Below are 20511 nucleotides of genomic sequence, written 5' to 3'. Positions count from 1 at the left end.
TAGAATTCCATACCTTCATCAAAATTGGCTAAGAGCTACAAAAAAACAATTATTTTGCTGAAATTAACATTTATATTGTTTAAACTATTTATAAGAGTAGTTTAAATATTTTCCATTATAGATCAATATAATGTTATTGGTAAATAAAAGATAACAAATTATTCCCATTATACTGTGGTAAAGGTTACTACATTTTTAGCAAATCTAATTATTATAGCATTAATTATCACTGTTATCAGTGTTATGAACAATGTTTATACAAAAACTGCATGACAATATTTCATCTGCACTGCCTTATGGAAATGGTTTTTATTTTATAGATCACACTGTAGCATTTTCCTGACTGACTATGATAAGTTTTATAATACTAGTATATGATTTACATATTTTATCTACATTGTTTGATTGAAATGTTCTGAAAAATATGAAGTATCATACTATCAACATATATGAACATGTAACACCTAAAATCACACAGTTTTTGTCTCTTGTATAAAAAAGGAATGACCTGATAACATAGGAATTACAGGTTGAAAAAACAGGAAATTTGACTTGGAGAATGATTCTGAGAATTAAGTTCTTTTTTTTCTCCAAGGAGTCTGAACTTCTGGGATCCTCTACTTTCTTTACCCACTCCCACAAATAATTTGATACCTCTCTTCAGCTTTACTCTAAGAAGAGAAATCTGTAGGAAGAAATCTTGAGTTCTCTGATCTTCAACTATGCTATGAAGGTCATAAAGTAGAGTCAAACTTTGTGGGGAGATTTCTGATATTAGAAACTTAAGTAAAGTCTGAAACTTTATGCACACACAAAGTTTGTCTTTTTAAAACTTTACCCAAGGGTAAAATATTTAGTTTTAGTTTTTATTATGCCTGAACTGGTATATATTGTTGTTTAGTCAATAAACAATGTCTGACTCTTTCGGGAACCCATGGACTGTAGCTCACCAGGTTTCTATGTCCATGGGATTTCCCAGGCATGAATACTGAAGTGGGTTTCCATTTCCTTTTTCAGGGAATTTCCCGACCCAGGGATTGAGCTCATGTCTCCTGCACCGACAGGCAGGTTCTATATATAATATTATATATATATAACATATATAAATATAAATTAAAAAAAAAAATATATATATATATATATATGCAGGCTTCTCTAGTGGCTCAGAATTTGCCTGCAATGCCAGCGACCTGGGTTCTATCTCTGGGTTGGGAATATCCCCTGGAGAAAGCAATGGCAACCCACTCCAGTATTTTGACCTGGAGAATTTCATGGAATGATGAGCCTGGCCCGCTACAGTTTATTGGTTCTCAAAGAGTTGGACATGAGTGAGCGACTAATACTTATACTTCATATATATATATATATATATATATATATATATATATATATGGGACTATGCCCAGGACCATGTCCCTAAAGAAAAACTGAAAAATTAAAAAGAAAAAAAAAAAAAGGAAACGAGTAAAGAGGCTTAAAATGGTTACTTTATGTCAATATGATTAAAAATGAACAGTGATTGAATACCTTACTTAAATGTGTCCAAATATCTCTTCAAATTATACCTAAAGATAAATTTATCCTGACATGATTAAAGCATAATCCACACATCTGGCACACTTTCTGTGATGTGTTTTGTGGTATATCTTTTCAACAGGATTACAGTCCAACATGTACTCCTCAACTAAAATTCCAGATGTAATGGACAGAAAAGCATCATGAGTTCTTTCACACTCTAACAATGTATTTGTAACTCAAGTGACACCAAAAATTACAAACACCATCATCCAAATAATAACGGATTAACAACATAATTCCCTAAGATTTGCAGACACTGAAATTTCCCCAATTCTTATGTACAGGTCTAAATAAATGTCCTTATCTCTATTTTAGAGATGAGAAAGCTGAGTCTCCAAGAGATAAATTTTTTTTTGGAGTCCTATTTGGTTTGACTCCAGATGTGAATACATTATCCCTCTCCCACTCCCCTTTATCTACTCTTCCTTTGTTTTCTGTATGTTTAATGAGAAATACAAAGTGGTGAAAAGATCGAGGTCATCAGGAGTACACCCAGAGGACCAGGATATTAAAAGTTTTCAGTTTAAGCCTCACTGGAATGAGTGTGCTTCTATCCACAGAAATATGCTGGAGCATCATTAACTTATTGATTTGCTTTAGTTAAAACTGAGCTTAATCTTTCTCCCCAACCCAACACTCCTTCTCTCTCTCTCCATTCTTCTCTCTTTTCCCATACATAGCTGGCAAGTATTGATTCTGTATTAAAATTAACTTAGAACAGTGGTTGAAAACGTAAGTCCAATGCTATCTTTCTTTATGTTTCCTGCAGGAAAGCAGGCAGTGAAATGTAAATGGCATTTGATTATCCTTCATATAATCAAACAGCCACTTTGCTCCATAGGCAGTGCACTAATTATGTAGTGATCGTTTTGACAGTCGACACTGGTATGTAGTCTTTGCGTGTTTAATTTGCAGGTTGGCATTTCCACTAAGAACCTTTTTTTTTTTTAAATCTACAAAAAAGAATGCAAAATAAAGTTCTATTCTAGGTTAAGAGTTCTCTACATTAAAAAAGAAAAAGAAAAAGAGATGGAAAATCTGCCCAGTTTAGGCCTGTTTCTTTAGTTCCAGCATAGCAATACTTAATTGACATGAACATTTAAATTAAGTACCTGGTGCTTTTGAATCCCTTTTGTGTCCATAGATATATTTCTTCTCTCTAATTTTTAGTCCATGAGCCTATAGTTTCACTTTGTAATAGATGGGTGTGTGTGTGTGTGTGTTTGTGCGTTTGAGAACTCAGTCTGTCTGACTCTGTGACCCTGTGGATTCCAGCCAGCAAGGCCCCTCTGTTCATGGGATTTCCCAGGCAAGAATCCTGGGGCTGCCACTTCCTCTCCCTGGGATCTATCTGACTCAGGGATCAAACCCATGTCTCTTGTGTCCACTGTCTTGTCAGCTGGATTCTTTACCACTAGTGTCACCGGGGAAGCCCCTTATAATTGATATCATACCACAAAATACTATCAAATTATAGCAATTGATACATATCTACTGACCATATTTTATAGTGTAAAGAAAATGCAAAATAAATGATTATAAATATAATCATAAAATGATTATATAATTATATAATATAATTATAAAATATATAAATATATATTACATATAATTATATAAATTTTAATTATATACATATAATTATAAAATTGTTAAATGATTATAAATAAAATTTAATTATATATTTTTTGGAATACAAAAATTTCACAATGTAAGTTTTACTTTTGGCTTCATTGAAGTGAATACATAACAAAAATTATTCCACATACCTAGAAATAAATGGACAGAATTAAGCTCATGTTTATAAATCTCACATTTCATTGTCCTATTATTGTGTAATTTAATCAGAAATACTGGAAATATACATTTGCATTAAATGATAAGTAATTTCTCATCAAGGTAAAGAAAACTTAGCTCCCCAAATTGCAATTTAGTCTTTAAAATATACTATCACACACACACGATATCAAGTATTAGGTAATTTTCCCACAGAAAAATACAGTATTTCAAAAATATATTAGCAATTAAACAAAAATCAAGTCTTTGTATTATTTTACATAATTATATCTGACTCTTAATTTCCCATTCCTCTTATAGAAATTAAGTTAAATAACAATGCCATGTAATATGAATCTCTAAATTTTTGACAATGAGAAAACATTAGTAATATTTTATCATAAACATATTTACAACTTCTAAAGCTATAAACCTTAACTATATATAATTTTAACATCAAATTTACAATTGGTCAATGTTAAGTTTATATTCAATTATTATTTCATTTCTAATTTATACAAGCAGATATTTAGTAAATTATTTATTTAGAAAAAAGAAAAATGATGTTGCATCTCATGTTTGTTTAAACCTATTTACTATAATTTAATATACTAGAGAGATATTTGTTAGAAAATGGTGAATTTCATAATTCAAGAGTAATAGGAGCAACATATATGTAATTCAGTCTCACATTAACACATTGACAAGAGTAACAATGACCTTAACTAGCCTATGACAAATCAAATCCTGTGAAAGCTAATAGGGCTTTATGGGAATGTCTATATATAGAGAGAGAGAAATAATATATTAGAGAAAGAATATATTTTGCTTTTCCCAATTTAAACAACCACAGAGCTTTAAATGGAGTAAGATGGTATGAGCAATCTTTACCCCAAAGCACTCACCTACTGTCAGCTGTCCAGTTAACTGCCCCAAGTGATTTCTTGCATTCACTGTTACATTCCTGTCAGACTGTAAGACCAGTGGACTATCCTGGGAAACATGTATAAAATAAAGAAATCAAATAAAAAATAGAAATATAGTCAAGATTTTATATATAAAATTATATTGCACTTGTTTGGGTATTATCAAAATTATATTTTTTTGTTTTATATTAAGCAGCTCTTTTAACACCCCAAACACTTTGAAAAATGCAAAATAATAAGGGTGCATCATAATAACTATTTGACATAATAGGAATGTTTCCATTTTGATAAATAGGAATTAACTACTGGGTGCAAACATTTCCAACACTACTGATTATCGTACATCACTGCCGTAGTAACTTCTCTTTTTCTCCCCCTTCCATTGGCATAGATCTATGCCTTCCATTGGCATGGATGCCTGCCTTTGGAGATATTTTAAACTCTATAGAAATGGGGAAGTCCCTTTTTAAGCTGAACTTGCAAATTTCAGATCTAAGCTTAAATGTTTCCTCCTTGAAAGTGCCTCCCCTGATCACTGTAACTACAGATTCATTCAATCTTCAAACTCCCAATCTCCATTTATTTTGTTCAGAGCACTTACCCCAAGACACATTTATTTTGCTAATTTATGTGTTTACTTGTTTTTAATTTGTTTCTGTCACAAGAGGAAATGTCCATGGGACAAGAACCATAGCAGTCTCGTTGACAAATTTTAGTCCCACTATCTGGCATACTGCTGAAGGAAAGCATTTACTAAACGTTTACTGAACAGACAAAGAAATCATCATAATAAAATTGATATTACCATATGTATCTAGCTCACATATGAATTATTTTTAAATCATAAGATGATTTAAGAAAGGAGGTATATAGAATAAGAAAATGTAAGATAGCTTATCTTTTAGAATAAATAATCTTGCTTAGATGTTTACTTTTATCACAATTTAGCACTCAACAGTAAAGTAATTTATTTGAAGGACAATATCAGTGTTTTAGAAATCTATGTACTAGGCTATTGCCACTGCCTCAGACAAGTAACTAACAACTGACTACCCTCATATTTTTATGATCTAAAACAAGCATGGTGATCATTTACAAATAGTTCATTCACTTTTTCATTGAGCAAAAACTATTTCAATAATAGTGAGAATATATTAAGTACATGCTTGGGATATTTCAGGGATCAAAACAAAAAACAATACCTGTCCACATGGAGCCTGTACCCAAGATACTGAAACCCTATGAAAATCTCTCCCAACGTCATCCTTAACATGTAAGTGGGTTGTCATCTCTATGTTAATGTAAATAAAATTTTTTCATACATGTATCATATAAAAACTCTTTTGAGAACAGAATTTGAAATTTGTGATTTGAATATACATAAGATTTTATATATTTTTTTCTAAAGCTATTTTTGTCCCTTCTGACTAGATGCAAAGCACTAAGGAAAGATACACAAACACACACTCATGCATACGAATTTTCTTTTAAAAGTTGACTTTGTTAGTATGCCTAAACTAAGGCTTAATTTCTAAAAGTAATTTTCTACATTTTCAAGAACAGATGTGATCTCAAATGTGAGACATAGTTGTATAAAACAATGCCAATTTCTCCTGTCTCATCACAACTCATTTATTTTTGGCACAAATCAAAAGTGTGTTATCTGTAGTTAAAAATAAATCTAGTCCTTTTTGCATAGGTGTTTCTATGCTGCAGACATTCATTTTTGAAAATGTATGAAGTATATTTAATTAAGTCCATCAGTCCTTTCAAAGGATATGCTCAAATTCTGTTAAGAATATGGTTGTGGAGTAAGGACTGTTTGCAAACAATTATGCCCAGTAAGGAAACTGCACAAAGAGGATGGCTCACTAAAGCACAAAAATATTTTACTTTAAACAGGCAGAATTAAATATATGTTGCCTATGTTTTTAAAAAAGGAAATTAATTTGAATGTCAGAAAAAGCAGAAGCCTATAAAGCACCTTGCAGTTCAAAACATTGTAAAAATATGTTAGCTGCATTTTCATTCACATATTTTAATATTTTAATTATATAATATATATGACTATTAGGATTTCTAAAAATTGATGACACTATGTGCTCTTATTTGAATTACTAAACATAAATTTCTGTGATCTATAGCATAAGAGCATAATCATTAGAATATACAAGGACTATGCAAGTATATTAAAATAGATATTTTTTATTAAATATTTTAAGATGAGAGAAAAGTTAATTTTAAAAAGGCAAGCATTTAAGTTGATCTAACATAGAAAGAGATTTGGGTTAGAATTGAAAGTTTAATCATTGCATCTCTTTGTTTACAACATATCAATCTTCTCTTACTCTAACCACCGAGATCCAATTGAGGGTCTATCCCTGGCATTCTTCCCTTTTCATGACACGATTCCCACCAAACTTCCCCTCTGAATTAAAATTTTATATCTGGATTAAAATTTTACTATAATAAAAACAGTAATCTTTTTACTGACTATACTATATAAATATATAGCTTTCAGAGGTCATGAACAATTCTCCACAGGTATTCAGGTAGATATCGGTATGATAAGTTATACAGAGTTATTAAAATGCGATCAGGTGAAATTAATCAAAACTGAGTAACATTTTTCACAAACAAAATGCAATGCATGTAAGAGCATTGTTTTCACTGACAAGTCACACTGTCATTTCTGTGTTATATATTACTCCAATGACAACTTTTGGGATTAGAACTATGGCTTATGCCTCTTAGGTCCACAGCATGACCTTTTACACAATAAATGTTCTGTACATTCATTACAACACAATTAATTAAAATATACACATGTGATTAAAATATATATGATAAGACTAATAGCAACTATTTCAACAAATCTTAATTTATAAATCTGATTACAAACACATTCTTAGATGAAAATTAGTATCAAGAAGTTACTTTTTACCAAATTTGACATTTATTGTGTTCATTTTCCCAAAGGTCACCATATAAGAAAATAACTTCCACTAATAAATCATTGTTTTTCACTCTTTTAAAACAGTCCCTCTTCATGATCTTTTTTTTTTTTTTTTTTTTTCATTCATGATCTTTTATATTATAATTCTGTGCTCCAAATCTTTGAAAGCTAGTGTCTAGTTTCAGATATTAAAAAATATATAGCAATATCCCTTGGGGTTTATTCTTGCTGAGAACATGAAGTGGGGGAAATAATACAGTGGTATTAACTCTCAAATAGGAATAAGACAGACAAATCTATCAGGGTAAAAAGTTCCATAGGTGCTATATTATTTTGCATGGTACAATATAAATATCTCTTTTGGAGAAAGAACAATTTCTTCATTGAAGTCAACTATTTCCCACCAAAACCAACAAATCTCCCATAGCAGGTATTTCATAGTTCTCTGGAACTGACCTGCATTTTTGCTGTGATGCTAAGAAATATACCTTCCTCCTTATGCTTCTCTTTAGACACAGCAGGTAGGAGATCCAGGGGAAAGGCAACGGTCCCATTAAGAGGGCCTGAGAACCCTCACTTACGATTCTTTTACATCCACACTTTTCATGACAAGGGCCTGCTTGTCACCTTGTTAACGGTCACAGAGAAATAATGCACTATGTTCTCATTTCAATGCTTTTGCTATAATCTATGCAAGTGACTAAGGGAAAAATGATTCTATTTTTATTCTTATGTTCACCTTTGTTTATCATAAATATTTACTTAAGGGCCTATGTTGTGTCCAGCTCTTTGTTGTGTATAAAACAGTAACAGAGGAGACAAACCTTCTTCTCTTATGGAGTTCATTATCTAGGAAGTCAGACAAACAATAAACCCAGTATATAAAAAACAGAGAGAATGTTACGAGAAACAAGCTGTTGTGATAGAGACTTCTCTAATAAAAAGTACCAGTTCTACTAGTGAGAAGATGTACATGTAAGAGGATGTGTGTACACCAGGCACTTCAGCTTCTGATATTCATTCTCTCAAGGTTTCAACTATTAAACTGTAGCAGAAAAGCATACTAGGAAAAGCAATTAACATTTACTGGCAATTAGTCAATGCTGGACATGCATGTAAAGTTCTAAATACTTTACCAGTATGGGCTTACCTACTTACGAAGCTTAAAATAAAATTCACCCGTGAAAGAGTCAAAAAATAAAGTGTGTGTAAGACAGTGAACCCTGACTGAACTCAAATAGTGAGACTGCCAAACTCTGGCTTCTTGACTAGGCAAGCCACTCAGCATCTCTGTATCATGACTTCCTCATCAGTAAACAGGGTAATCATACTTAATCTGTGGGCTTCTAATAAGAAATTAATGAGACAATATATAAAAATGATTAAATCAGTGCCTATTAGCCTTTGCTAAGGGCACTCAGTGCTTACTTTTATTATTTATTCCACATTGTAATTACAGTACTCAACTAATAATGGTATTATTTATTATCATTCTTATTTTATGGATGAAGAAACTTCAGCAAGGAGAGTATAAGTCACTTGCTTTAAATCATGCAGCTAATAAATAACAGAAAGTATTTGAAGCCAGTTATCTGGGTATAGAATCTCATGTGTCAACTACTATGATACTGTGTTTCTGGTGGGTGATAACAGTCTAGGCTTTCTAAAATGCAAATAAGTATCTGAAAATAAATGTTAAAATTAATGGAAAAATATATTTTAAAATTCCTTTAAACATTTCAGTCTCTTCAGTAAATATCTGGAACATATATAGTCAGAAATTGTAAGATACAACCTCACATTGCCATAGTCTATGTTTTAGTGAGTCTGGTTCGTTTTTAAAATCTTGCTTTTTCTCAGGTTCCAGAGGAAGAGCAATAATTCCAGAACTGCCCTCTGCACACACATTTTAAAATATATCACTTATGAGAATTTCCCTACTTTAAGTTCTAAAAGAGAACATAACTAAGTATCCATATTGTTCAATGTAGATGGCGCAAATTTTGATATCTCATTTCTTGAGTTTATACAGTTTTACCAGGTAAGTTTTCTTATCTTCTCGGATAGAAATAATTATAATAAACCTATATTACCCCCAATTCTCTATCTTCCTCTTCCTCAATATCAAATCAGCGAGATCAGATATGTTTCTTAAATACACATTTTTCTGTGCTCTTTCCTATAATATACTTGCACCTCACATCACAATAACCACTTCCTTCTTGCATTAATTCTTCATATCCAGTGCTACTTTCATAAAATATTTTAAAATAAAAAAATATTGATATGCTTGAATTAAAGCAAAATAAAACATTTATTAACTCTGTGATCTCTGCTGGGAACAAAATTCACATTTACTACACATAAGGTGCTTTTGTATATGATCCAGTTCTACTTTTATAGTTCTATTTCATACCACTTCACCATGCAAGAATTGCCCAAATTTTCATGTGTCTGAAAATATACCACTTCTGTGCATTCTGATCTTCTGTTCCCTATATGTGAAATTCCTATCCACGCCTCCATAGATAGCATAGTTATAGATATTTTTCAAGCCCCAATTCAGTTATGTCCTCTGAGATGTGTTCATGCTCCTCCAGAGTCAAAATTTACCTCCCAACTTCCAGTTTCTCTGTGTTCACATCGATTACAGTAGTTGTCACAGGATCTTTGCTTTGCCTTGTTTTGATCATTCTGTCCTGAAAGCATTATGTGTTGTTATTTTCTTTTACACATACAGATTTTTGAAAGTATATTTTGTGCCATGTTTGACACCTCTTTCCTTTATATTAAATGTCTATTAAGTGAATGAACCAAACTGGGCATATTTTCTCCTTAATGCACTCAGACTACACGTGTTTACTTGATTTGAGTTCATGTCACACAAAACTTATCAATCTCATGCACCATTTTTTTTTTTCTTTTTTTGGGACCCAGAGCAAGTTTTCTAAAAAGCCATTTAAGTGGAACGAGTTATATTATATTTTGATTTGCTTTATATTTATCATCTCTCTCTGCCCAAGGCAGCCACTTCTTTCCTAAGAATTTGACCCACTTAAGAAGATGAAAACCAGGTAGTTTTTAATTGTTTGGTTAATAAAACACTTACTTGAAGTTTCACTTAATTTCTGAATGCAAATCATTTAATTGCTGAAATTTGTATTTTAAGGTACAAGTATTAATCATGAAAATATCTAGAAGTGTTAAACTGCTTTCCCCAGTCCTCTGAGTTCACATTTTAACTTGAATGTGAAGTGGTATTGCAGAGAAAGAGCATTTCCTCAATGAACTTTTCTGCATTTCTGTTCTAACACTTTCACTGAGTTGCCAGACCACAGGTGAAGTCAGAGAGAATGATGACACAGTACTGTATGATAATGGCATAGCAGTTACCTCTTCTATCTGGTTCCTAGTTTCATCCTTAAAAATAGATTCGATTACATTTTCTAGAAGAGTTATGGGAGTTCATATATCAAAAAAATAATCTTTATATGTGTGTCAAAGCTGACCCATTATTTTCAAAATATTGTAAAAGCACAGAGAAAAAACAAGTTGTTTTACAAAACAAGTTACTGTTAAAATTAAAAATGAATGGAGACCAGCCTTGAAAATTCCCTAAGCAGACAAAATCAGTTTAGTCATACAAGGAAAGCTTAATATAGCTTACTTTGCAAGACTAGCTTGAACTGGGTCATTTCTTGCTTGTGCCTATAGAAGTCATAAGCAAAATTTACTTTTTTTTCCAGGGTTGATATGAGGTAACCACTAACCAATTCCCTATCATTTAAGACAAAATCACTGTAAAGAACAGCTACTGTCTATTTACCTTATAAGTTGCTTTATAACAATATTCCTCTGAGCCTCATTCCATATTTTGGCTTGAATGCTCACAGTTCTCAATCTGTCTTTTTGGTGTGTGAATAATAAAGTTTTACAAATACTCCTGCAGTGTTACACTGGTTTTACTTCTGCTATTTCTGATCTTTGATACAATCTATATTAAAATAGCAGAAACGGTTGGAATTTCTTAATGCAATAAATTAACCAAGTTAATATTAGTAAATGTTGTATTTAAAGGCATTTTTGTGTTAAAACCCAGAATTAGTGATATATTGAGAAATAAGTGAACTCTTTTTTTAGTTGAAAAATTACCACAGCCTTTTGAAATACTTTAAAGCGTGAAAAGTATTATGGTTTCCCTTAATTATTCTTTTTTCATGAAAAACAGAAGACAGATGCCATATGAAGAGCAAACAGAAAGAGGAGAAAAATGTAAAATATTTACGCTTTTACTATAACGGTACTTCTTCCCAAAAGATATTGTGTTATAAACGTAACACAATATTTAATTGGGCACTAAAATCTATAAACAGAACTAAACTAAACAGACCTTTCAAACCATGAGAAATAATTGTGTTCAAACACATAGCTTGTTGCTAGAGTTGAACCCCAAATTTTACTTTGACTTTCCAGGCAGTTAAGGCAAAATAAAAATGCTATGTTATAAAATTTTCATAGCCTGATAAAAAACAAGCCTAGGAATTTATAGGAAAAGTATTTTCTCCCAATACTAGCATTTCATCTTCTGATGAGAAGTTTAAATACTCTCATTTAAAGCATTTGTTTTCAAATTCAGGCAAATCAAATCTTGTACTGCATTCTCTGCCCTGAGGCTTGCCTGACTCATTGCTATTGGCAACCAGATGTTGAATACTAAGGAAGAAGTCAGAATTTCTACTTCTGTCAGAAAATCAGTGAAATGGTAAAAATGAATGAATGAATAAACAACATTCAAAAACATATTTTAAAAGATTCCAGCTATTACATTGTGTTTCATCTCCCATTATGTGTATGCAAGAGTAATATATTAATTAGGTACCCATTAATGACTTACATTAATAACATACAAGATAAAAACCTTTTCCTATTTAATTCTTCTGCTGAACATATTTAGAAGTAGAATTAATGTGTGTACTTTACCATTTTAGAAAGTGAAAGATATAATTTACCTTGTTATCTGCAGGAGGAATTTGTAATGCCTGAGATTCATTATTCTAAATATGAGTGATCAATTTAATAAAGCTGTAGAGAGTGTAAGGGACTAATTTATATTCATATATATTCACATTCTGCACTGTAAAATTCTTCACAATTAAGTAACTATGAATTTGCAAAACGTTAAAAATAACTTCCTCATCTATGATGTGAAGAGGGAACTAGATTCAAAACAATCATTTGTTGATTTCCTACTCTCTCTCCAACTCTACCTGCTTTTACTTCTTTTTCTACAGGGCAGAGAGAAGAGAGGTGCACCCTCTCTGCATCTCAAAGCTTGTGCCAGAGAATTCTTCCTTCCTCTTTCCTCTTCCCTAACCTCTGAATCTCATATCATCCTACTACATATTCCACTCTCTCTGGTTGCCCTCATTCCTGGAAGATTGTATCTCTTAACTCACTCTTCGTCATTCCAGCATCATCACAGCCATAGCTCTTAGTCGTTTCATTTACTACACAATTTGCTGATGCTCTAAATTGTTGAATTCTTGGTCTCTCGTCCCCTGACTTTATCACATACCCTGCATTAGGCTCCCTGGTAATTATACTAAGATTATGACATTCATAATAACTGAAATTCTTGCACTGGCTCCAGTTGAAGCTGTAGACAAGAAATGTTGACTGCCATTTCAGTAAGCAAGGAATGTTGTCTGCATCAAGCTGTCAGCCACTGCAGCTGCCCTGCCGGTAATCGCTGGGGGGAATTCAGGGGGCAGGAAAACAGGATAGGAGCCCTGGATGGTTAAGATGCATGGTGCTGTTAGTCACTCAGTCGTGTGAAGGATAATTTCAGTGAACCCAGACTCTTGAGTCTTCTCATACATACCAATGTGCTAAAATCACTAACTTGAGATGTCCATTTGGATTAGCAGTAATCTTTTGATGTTTGACTATATGTTTTGATATATTTTTTAAGCAAATACTCTTATATATCCCAAATCTTCCTTTTCTTCTTTGGAATAGTTCCTCAGAGATATCTGAGAGGCTGCCTTCCCCAGCCTAGTCCTCAGTAACAATTCTGAATAAATACCGCTTTGAGATTGTGTGTTGTTTTTTTTGTTTTTGTTTTTACAGTCAACAATATAGATATCCTTTCAACTTGAGCTTTGTAGAACCTGACACCAGATTTTTCAAACATTCTTCTGGATTGAGGTAAAAGTAAAATTAATAGTTAATGAAAAAACAACTATGTGACACATTTGCTTATAATCATCAAAAAAAATAGATTTATCAGAAATTATTACCACAGTTAAAATTTTTTAAAAAAGTTAACCAACTCCCTCCCCCAAAGCTTATAAGAAATGTATCCAAATTGCTTTTTAAAATTATTTAGGTAACCACCTCCCCCCCAATTAGGTGACATAACTGTGAATGAATGTAATTTATTGTTGGAATTAAAAATCATTCAGGGACTTCCCTGGTGGTCCAGTGGTTAAGACTCCATGCTTCCAATGCAGGGATCCAGGGATTGTGTAGCAGGCGGTGTGGGTTTGATCCTTGGTCAGGGAACAGAGATCCCACATGAAGCGAGTGGCCAAAAAAATTAAAGGATTCAACATGAGATAAATTCTACTTTTCCTGAGTACCTTTCCTGTATAATACATAGATTGAGAAACCTGTTCTCATAATTAAGTAGTTAGAAAAAAAATATTCACTATACAAATGTTACTTAATTTTTGAAAACTTTTGAAGTACATTTAGAAAAAAATCATATCACACTAATTTATCATCAATATCATAACTGACAATAACTCGGAGTTACATCTTCAATTTTGCAACAAGGAGGTGATTGGAAACCAAGTAACTTACAAACTATTCTGTTTCCCAGTCATTAGAGTTATTATCTTTCTCACTTCTTAGGAAGCATGCCTAAAAGGCTTTACTAAAGTGAATTAAATGATTGCTTATTTTATCTCTTATTCTCTCTCCAAGAGGTACTTTGTTTAGCCGGATATTCTTTGGAATATGTTGGATAAGTTCCGAGTAATTGAAGCCTGTGATATATAAAATGCTTTTTTTTTTTTTTTATCACACACTTCACCCACATTTTACTCTAACTTTGGAGCTGAAGATCTGCTTTATTCTATTCATGAAAAATATGCCATATAACTTAAGTCTAAGAAAGATATAAGAGGATATACAGATGAGACATGAATTTTGCCATGTAATTGTTGGCTATATTAAATAAGGTACCATAAATGTCTCCTTTTGTGGCATTCTTTAAACTTTTCTATTATAGGACACCCCTCAGAAAAGGTGCTCTTTGTAACACTAGTCAGGGGGGAAAATGTGAGATCCCTAACGGAACTTGTGAGCATTCCCGCTACATCATTATACCTCAGATCTCAAAATAACTGAGAACTTACGATGTGGCACATGGAACTCTGCTCAATGTTGTGTGGCAGCCTGGCTGGGAGGGGAGTTGGGGGAGAATGGATACAAGTATATGTATGGCTGAGTCCCTTCACTGTTCACCTGAAACCATCTCAATATTGTTAATCAGCTATATCCCAGTATAAAATAAAAAGTTTAAAAAAAGGATTAAAAAAGCTGGCCTTAGTTTAAGATAACATATATTGATAAATCCTACCATGAGTTTTTGATATACCTAGCTTGCAAATTTCTTTCTTTCTCTGTCTCTATTGTTTTTGACCCTCTGAAGGTTATTACATCCAAAGACATGAATCTTAGATAAAGATAAAAGCCATATTTTCATATGAGAAAGATCTGGGCTTTCATCAGAGCTATGCTATCAAACTTTCTGATATTTATTCTTATTGCAATCTCAGCTGAGAAAAACATTTGTGTGTTTTTGTGATTTTCATTACAGTTTTCGGAATGAAAGTGAAAGTTGCTCAGTCGGGTCTGGTTCTTTGCTACCCCATGGACTGTATAGTCCATGCAACTCTTCAGGCCAGAATACTAGAGTGGGTAGCCTCTTCCTTCTCCAGGGGATCTTCTCAACCCAGGGGATCAAACCCAGGTCTACTGCGTTGCAGGCAGGTTTTTTACAAGCTGAATCACAGGGGAAGCCCAAGAATACTGGAGTGGGTAGCCTATCCCTTCTCCAGTGGATCTTCCCGACCCAGGAATTGAACTGGAGTCTCGTGCACTGCAGGCAGATTCTTTACCACCTGAGTTATCAGGGAAGCCCAAAAGTTTGGGGAATGAATAAGGTATAAATAGAAAAGTAATGCATAACTTTATGTTACTATGCATATACCCATATTTAGCATGAAATAAAAAATGCTGTGACAATTTAAACTGATACTAAGCAATGCTGAAAGTCTAGATATAAATACAGATAAATAGCTATATTACCTAACACTTCAATATCAACAAATGGATAATTTGCTTCAATGTACCTATAAACGATGAAATGGCAGGAGAATTTGGTAATTGGTTGAAGTAAGAACCTTGCAGACATTTTGGATAACGCTAGGTTTTTAATTATAAAACAATCAAAGCAGTGTGGTAGTATTATGTAAAAGAAGTACTATTAATTAACTAGATAGCTTTATATTTTAAGAAAGATTACCTTATATCCTAGCAGAGAATATGGATATTAGATGATCATTTGCATGTCTTAAGATACTTGAGCAAAATATTAGTTTTCTACACATATGAAGATTATAATGGAAATAACTAAAAGATAGATGTGTCCTTTTGAGGAATCAAAGGAAACTTTTTTCTTTCAATTCAGAGTTTCTCTGGACACCAAATTTATACCATTAATCAGTAGTCTGGGATGTTTCATTGAAATCTATGGAGCAGTGCATTAATCTTCTGCATGCCGAAAATGATATGTGACCTATATATCCCTAATCTGGGAATCTTCTAGTTATGCATTAGAATAGTCATACTCACATTGAAAAAGATAGTTTAGAATCTTAGACTAGCCCAAGAAATCCAAATGACATTCTGAATGACCAAGGTTAACAAGTTACAAGTTAACAATAGGTTTGTAGGTTGTAAGTACAGTAAGTTAATGGACAGGATAGATAGAACTATAACAGAAGAATTACTAACTCTTCAGATAAAATGAGTGCTCAGATTTATGTCAGCTGATAAAAAATAACATTCATATAAAAATGTTGTGATAGTGATCTCTTATTGAATGCCTTCCATAAAATATAATATAAAAATTTCACTGAATTAATGTAGCATGCTTATGATTTCCTGCAAGCAGGGAAAACAGACATTAAATTTATTTCTACATCTTAGAGCATTTTAAATGAACTTTTATAATCTTCATGTGTGAGAATTATGTGCATCATGATAGAAATAAATGAGATACAGAAATTGCAATGATGTGTCCTTGCCATTTTCAAGCTGGCAACCTAATTTCTAAAAATCATTAGACATTCTAACTAGTGCAGCATAATGCAAAGGCAGAGAGCAGGTTTTTAACCTTACAAAATGTCCAATAAGCAGCTTAACCATCATCATGACACATACTTGGCTGTATCTTTGTGTTTGATTCCAGAGAGTGCTAACATCCTACCTTCTATATTTTAGTCACTTAGGTTATGAAAAAACATTTTTAGTTTTATGTAACCTTCCATATATGGATGCGTTGGTTGCATTAAATAAGTTAAATATAGTTGTTTAGAGAGGATCTCTCTTCTTTAAATATTTTACTAACTCTCATTCTACAAGTTTTAGGTATCAGCTCAGTTTTTTCATGCATTAAAGAGAGATAAAGGAATATAATTCTGCTCGGGCAAGATCTGATGGCTTAAGAATTTAGTCAAATTTCATATTGCAAAACAGTCACTTTGTTTTCTAAAGGAATATAAATTTCTTTCTTCTTGAACATTTTTGTGGAACTGCTTCTATTCATATGTCCTTTTAATAAACCAGAAATATATACTATGTATGGTATAATTGGAACATCCTGTGACAAATTGAAAATTGCATTTACATTGTAATTTGGAAAACTCAGCAGTGACCACAGAACTGGAAAAGGTCAGTTTTCATTCCAATCCCAAAGAAAGGCAATGCCAAAGAATGTTCAAACTACTGCACAACTGCATTCATATCACACACTAGCAAAGTAATGCTTAAAATTCTCCAAGCAAGGCTTCAACAGAATGTGAACAGAGAACTTCCAGATGTTTAAGCTGTATTTAGAAAAGGTAGAGGAACCAGAGATCAAATTGTCAATGTCAATTGGACATAGAAAAAGCAAGAGAATTTCAGAAAAATGTCTACTTTTGCTTCACTGACTATGCTAAAGCCTTTGACTATGTGAATCACAACAAACTGTGGAAAATTATTAAAGAGATGGGAATACCAGACCACCTTGCCTGCCTCCTGAGAAATCTGTATGCAGGTAAAGAAGCAAGTTAGAACCAGACATGGAACAATGAACTCGTTCCAATTTGGGAGAGGAGTATGTTAAGGCTGTATATTGTCCCCCTGCTTATTTATCTTACATGCAGAGGACATCATGCGAAATCCCGGACTGGATGAAGTGCAAGTTGGAGTTCAGACTGACGGGAGAAATATCAAAACCTCAGACATGCAGATGACACCACCCTTACTGGACTTCTCTGGTGGCTCAGACAGTAAAGCAACTGCCTACAATGCGGGAGACCTGGGTTCAATCTCTGGGTCGGGAAGATCTCCTGGAGAAGGAAATGGCAACCCATTCCAGTATTCTGCCTGAAAAATCCCATGGATGGAGGAGCCTGGTAGGCTACAGTCCATGGGGTCACAAAGAGTTGGACATGACTGAGCGACTTCACTTTCACTTTTCACTTACTGCAGAGAGCGAAGAGGAACTAAAGATCTTGATGAAAGTGAAAGAGGAGAGTAAAAAAGCTGGCTTAAAACTCAACATTCAGAACAAGAATATCATGTTATCTGGTCCCATCCCTTAAAGGTAAATAGATGGGGAAACAGTGGAAACACTGACAGACTTTGTTTTCTTGGGCTCTAAAATTACTGCAGATGGTGACTGCAGCCATGAAATTAAAAGACATTTGCTCCTTGGAAGAAAAGCTATGACAAACTTAGACAGTGTTTAAAAGCAGAGACATTACTTTGCCAACAAATGTCTGTATAGTCAAAGCTATGGCTTTTCCATTAGTCAGGTACAGATATGAGAGTTGACCCATAAAGAAGGCTGAGCACCAAAGAATTGATACTTGTTAACTGTGGTGTTGGAGAAGACGCTTGAGAGTCCCTTGGACAGCAAAGATACCAAACCAGTCCATCCTAAAGGAAATCAATCCTGAATGTTCATTGGAAGTACTGATGCTGAAGGTCCAAAACTTTGACCACTTGATACAAAGAGCTGACTCACTGGAAAAGATCCTGATGCTGGTAAAGATCAAAGGCAAGAGGAGAAAGGAGCGACAGGATGAGATGGTTGGATGGCATCACCAACTCAATCCATCAAGCAAACATTTAGATGGTTCATCTCTTTGTATTAAAGTATAATTTTACTATAAATATTTCTTTGGAAACTGAGGTCATATAGATTACCAGTTTAAAAAAAAAATTTTTTTTAACTGAAGTTCTATAGTGAATTTACTTCCTTAAAAAGTTTGAACATTATATCTACCAGCCTCTGTAGAACAATGCATGGTTAATCTGCTCATTTGAATCAATGTCAAGTATAAGTTTACTAAGCTAACTACATGGCTTATACTTATCCATAAATTTACTTGTCAAAATATTGACGAAATGAGGAACTAATTCAAAGTTTTAATACTAGTTAATTTAAAATCCAATATTCCACTTGGCTAGTAGTATTAGAAAGTACAAGAATAATTAGAACTATCTAGTCCCATCAAAATATAGTCTAGAGAGAATTTATTCCCTCTAACTGCTACATCCAATTGAAAAAGACATCTATTATCTTTTCTAAATTTCTTAAAATAATTTAGATTAGTGTTTGCCTTTTTACTGTATTCAAATTTTAAAACATCAGGGCCTTGGAATAATAACCCATGGAACTTCCCTGATAGCTCAGATGGTAAAGAATCCACTTGTGATGCTGGAGACTTGGGTTCAGTTCCTGGGTTGGGAAGATCCCCTGGAGAAGGGAAAGGCTACCCACTCCAGTATTCTGACCTGGAGAATTCCATGGACTGCATAGTCCGTAGGGTTGCAAAGAGACAAGACTGAGCAACTTTCACTTTCACTATAATTTATCATCATCAAATACGTATCATGACACATAACAAAGATCTAGGAAAAAGGATGCAAGACCCAATCAAAAGGTATTTCAAACAATGCTTAAAAAAATGCATACACAGACATACACATAGCTATCTAAATTAAGAAAATATGTCTGAAATAAGAAGCATAATCCTGTACCCTAAGTACCCACTGTGTCACAAGAACAAAATCAAACAAAATTGAGAAATCCTTTATCAATTTTTTTTATATTAACACTTATCTGCATTTGTGTTTTTTACACAAACTGTTTTCTGGAATTTTAAATCAAGCATTTTCTGAAAAGGAAAAAAAAATCTCTTTTGGAATTGCTTCACATTAAAACAAGTTTTTTTTTTTTGTTTTAGTTTTGTTTTTACTGTTACGTTTGTGTTTAATGAAAGTCAGGCTTTCTTTAACACTACATAGTAAACAATAACATTTTAAATTTTGCTTAAGCCAACTGTAGAATGCAAATAAAACTATAGTAGTTTATGAGATTAAAAATACAGAAGGGCACAGTACTATAGTTTAAGTCTATGAAAAAATTGAAAGATCATTAAGAATACTATTGAAAAGTTTTGTATTTTGAGGTCTCTGTGCTATCACTGATAGTGTCCAACAAGACAAGAAAATGATTCTGCAGAGGATCCGTTTTCAAGCTCTAGGAATTTACAATAAGACCAAACATTTCATCCTAACCAAAATCATCCAAATTGTCACTCAAAAAATTTAACCTGTACTAGTGTTGATTCTATGTGGAACCTGTAAGTTAGCCCTGGCCTACAAGAATCTACTGGAATTATTCTTGGCCTCTGTATGTCTGTCTATTTAAACCTTGTCCAGAGCTACTTCACTCTTTTTGAGTACCAACTCAAGTCCTCCCACTCTCCCAGGACATTCCCAGAATCTAGTTCTCATCAAATCTCCTGGTGAGCTTTCTCAATACTTATAATAGCATTTAAATGTATATTTCTAATACTATCAATTAAAATGTTAATCCTACCAAACTGCCCCAAATTCCTGTGTTTAAAGGTTTAGAATGTTTAATTA

General features: G+C 33.0%; 1 protein-coding gene across 1 annotated transcript in view; it reads right to left on the bottom strand.

The window, feature by feature from the left end:
• Nucleotides 1-20511, bottom strand: part of SGCZ (sarcoglycan zeta) — a 722641-nt gene that overhangs the window by 104026 nt on the left and 598104 nt on the right. The window contains exon 4 of the mRNA XM_065947181.1: nucleotides 4260-4347. Coding sequence (XP_065803253.1) covers nucleotides 4260-4347 — 88 coding nt within the window. The remainder of the gene's footprint in view (nucleotides 1-4259; nucleotides 4348-20511) is intronic.

Source organism: Muntiacus reevesi, chromosome 10 (genome assembly GCF_963930625.1).
Source record: "Muntiacus reevesi chromosome 10, mMunRee1.1, whole genome shotgun sequence".
NCBI lineage: Eukaryota > Metazoa > Chordata > Mammalia > Artiodactyla > Cervidae > Muntiacus > Muntiacus reevesi.
This window is presented reverse-complemented; position numbering and strand designations above follow the sequence as displayed.